Raw genomic sequence first — 2,877 nt, forward strand, 5'->3', positions numbered from 1 at the left:
AGAGACATAATGGAAACAAACATAAATACTGGTATTCATTGAAGTGTAACTGATAATAACTGAGAAATATGAAGTCTTACCTTTCGGAAATACAGTTTTCTAGAAAATTGAAAAAAAAGAAAACAATTTATTTTACATTTGAAATTGTGTTGAAATTAATGTGAAATTTCTTTTGTTTCCTTCTTTTCTTCAACATGAACCCAAGGTGTTGTACCATGTAAGGCTGGTTTCAAAAGTTTAAATGAAATATTTCCTACATCTAAAGCTGGGTTTTAAAAAGTTCCCGAGGTCATAATTTTTATTCTTACCACTCAGTCTTTTAGTAAGGAGAAGTGCCAATCCGAGCAAGATGACTCCCACAGTCACAGCTGCTCGAACCATCAATGTCATCTTCCCTGCATTAAGATTAATATTAAGATGAACCTTTATTGAGAGAAGAGATTTACATTTACCTGTATACAGTGTTAACATAAAGGACATTTACCCCACAAGAAGAATTTGCTAGATGGTGTAACTCTGGGATTTACCGGTTCTCAGGCGAACAGTGTAAAAGCTTATTAGAAAGGTGGTGCTATAGGAAATATTGGGTTACAAATGGTGCTATTTTGATTATTTCATTTAAAAAAAAATTATACCTGTAACTTTATCACCAGATGCTGGATTCAAAAGAGTTGGGACAGCAGAGGTCAAACTACCTGCAGAAGTGAGAGTTATACCATTATTGGAGAATTAAAAAATGATAAATATTCAAACATTTTCTAAACAGTCAGCGTGAATTATTGAGAATTTGATGAATTATTAAACCTGTCTCTGGTTTCACTGAAGAAGAGACAGAACCAACAGGGTCAACTGGTGTGCCTTTAGTCTGGCCTGCAAAATAAATTAAAAATATTTACTAAAGTCACCCCTGGAAAGTAAAAAAAATAAAAAAGGAAAATATTGAATATACTGTAAGAAATCTATCTATCAAACTAACAAAAAAACGTATAATTGTTGATTCAGTTTTTCTCTATTTGGTTCTGTTTGTAACCCTATTAAACAAGTTAACAACTGAGATATCAGACCATGCCAATTTTCTTGTGCTGATAAAAATATTAGTGGATGAGAGTAAAAGTCACTCACTGCGTACGGTGATGGAGGACGTCTCACTGTGTGGAGATGGAGAAGTTGACCCTCCATGTTTTACAGTGTAATAACATTTCACTTGAACCTCAGCAGGTGATCTCTGCTGTGATATCAGCAGCAGCTCAGTTCCTGTCAGAGTCTTCAGACAAGGGAAGACTCTAGTTCCTCCACTTAAAGTGTAGAAATTACACTGAGACACAGAAACAGAGGGTGGAGTCTGACAGTGCAGAGTGACTGAGTCTGTCTGTGCGATCACCGGGGGATTCACTGTCAGTGTCGGTGGACGAAGAGCTGGAAATATAAGGATATGTTCAGTTCAAAAGCTGAATATGTAATTTGTTTAAACCATAGCTGTTGGTCATTTATATATAATGGTAGAGAATGCCTATTGAAAACCTAAACAAGTGTTGTGCTCATAGTGAGTATTAATAGTGTTGACTCACTTTGAATGATGATGGAGGACGAATAACTCTCAGGAGATTTATACAAGTCACACTTTTTCTCTAAAATAAATATTTGTATTGCTGTGGATGGAAGTAAAAGTCACTCACTGCGTACGGTGATGGAGGACGGGTCACTGTGTGGAGACGGAGAATTTGATCCTTCAATCTTTCCAATGTAAGAACATTTAACTTGAACCTCAGCAGGTGATCTCTGCTGTGACATCTGCAGCAGCTCAGTTCCTGTCAGATTCTTCAGACAAGGGAAGACTCTAGTTCCTCCACTTAAAGTGTAGAAATAACACTGAGACACAGAAACAGAGGGTGGAGTCTGACAGTGCAGAGTGACTGAGTCTGTCTCTGTGATCACCGGAGGATTCACTGTCAGTGTCGGTGGAAGAAGATCTGGAAATCGTGCGGGAAATATGTTAAATGTTATCACTCAAAAGCTTCAATAAGACAATGAAACCAAATGCTTTTAAATACTGAATAATTAAATTGATATGAAAGTATTCTTAATGGGGAACAACAATATCTAATGTAGGTGATGGAGAAAAATATATACTTTACAATCAAATAGATTATGTCAAATCATTATCCAACCATAAAAAACCTGGATATTAAAGACAACCGATCAGAGACTGACCTTGTGCTTGATACATGTGAAAGCAATCTGTTGAAAAAAGAATGAATACGTGAGCAAGGTAATGTTAACAAATGAATGACTTCAACAGCAACAGCAAAAACGTGAAATTTGAGCCAGTGTTTCTCCTCCCAAGTAGGAGCCACAATCAGCAAAGGGAAAAATAGGCAACAAGAACACTTGATATAAACAGTTATCTTAAATATAAGATTAAAACATTTACAGTAATTACATATAAGTCCCTTTAGAAGCTTTCAAACTGTACAAACTGTTTGCTCACAAGCCACCACCAAATCTCTCTAAACAGTTTTAAACAAGTGACGTGTGGGTTAGCAATATTAAAAAACATTATTTGCTTGTATGCATAAGTTAATGAGTTAATAATGAATAAATCAATAAGAGGTTTAACTTACACACGAGGATGACAAACAGCAAGCGTCCAGCCATGATGAAGCTTGTGTTTCTGACTGTCTGAAAGTCTCAAGTGTAATTTATCAAAGCGCTCAGGAAAGCCACAGCTAGCTTTAGACGTGAATAACATTAACATACAGGCTTCAACTTTCTTTTGAAGTACCTATTATGTTTTTTTAGATTTCTAATACCAAACATCATGCTGTGTGTGTGTGTGTGTGTGTGTGTGTGTGTGTGTGTGTGTGTGTGCACTGTGGT

General features: G+C 36.1%; 1 protein-coding gene across 1 annotated transcript; it reads right to left on the reverse strand.

Moving 5' to 3' along the window:
* Window positions 1–308: 308 nt before the first annotated feature.
* Window positions 309–2,655, reverse strand: LOC104962464 (uncharacterized; the record flags this gene model as incomplete). Its single annotated transcript, XM_010790901.1, has 6 exons — window positions 2,622–2,655; window positions 1,677–1,970; window positions 1,123–1,416; window positions 805–870; window positions 636–695; window positions 309–395 (listed from the first exon to the last, which is right to left on the reverse strand). Coding segments are annotated over exons 1-6 (835 nt in total), but the record flags the coding sequence as incomplete, so codon positions are not given.
* Between the last annotated feature and the right edge of the window lie 222 nt (window positions 2,656–2,877).

This window comes from Notothenia coriiceps, unplaced genomic scaffold (genome assembly GCF_000735185.1).
Source record: "Notothenia coriiceps isolate Sejong01 unplaced genomic scaffold, NC01 NC01_scaffold00034831, whole genome shotgun sequence".
Taxonomy (NCBI): Eukaryota; Metazoa; Chordata; class Actinopteri; order Perciformes; family Nototheniidae; genus Notothenia; species Notothenia coriiceps.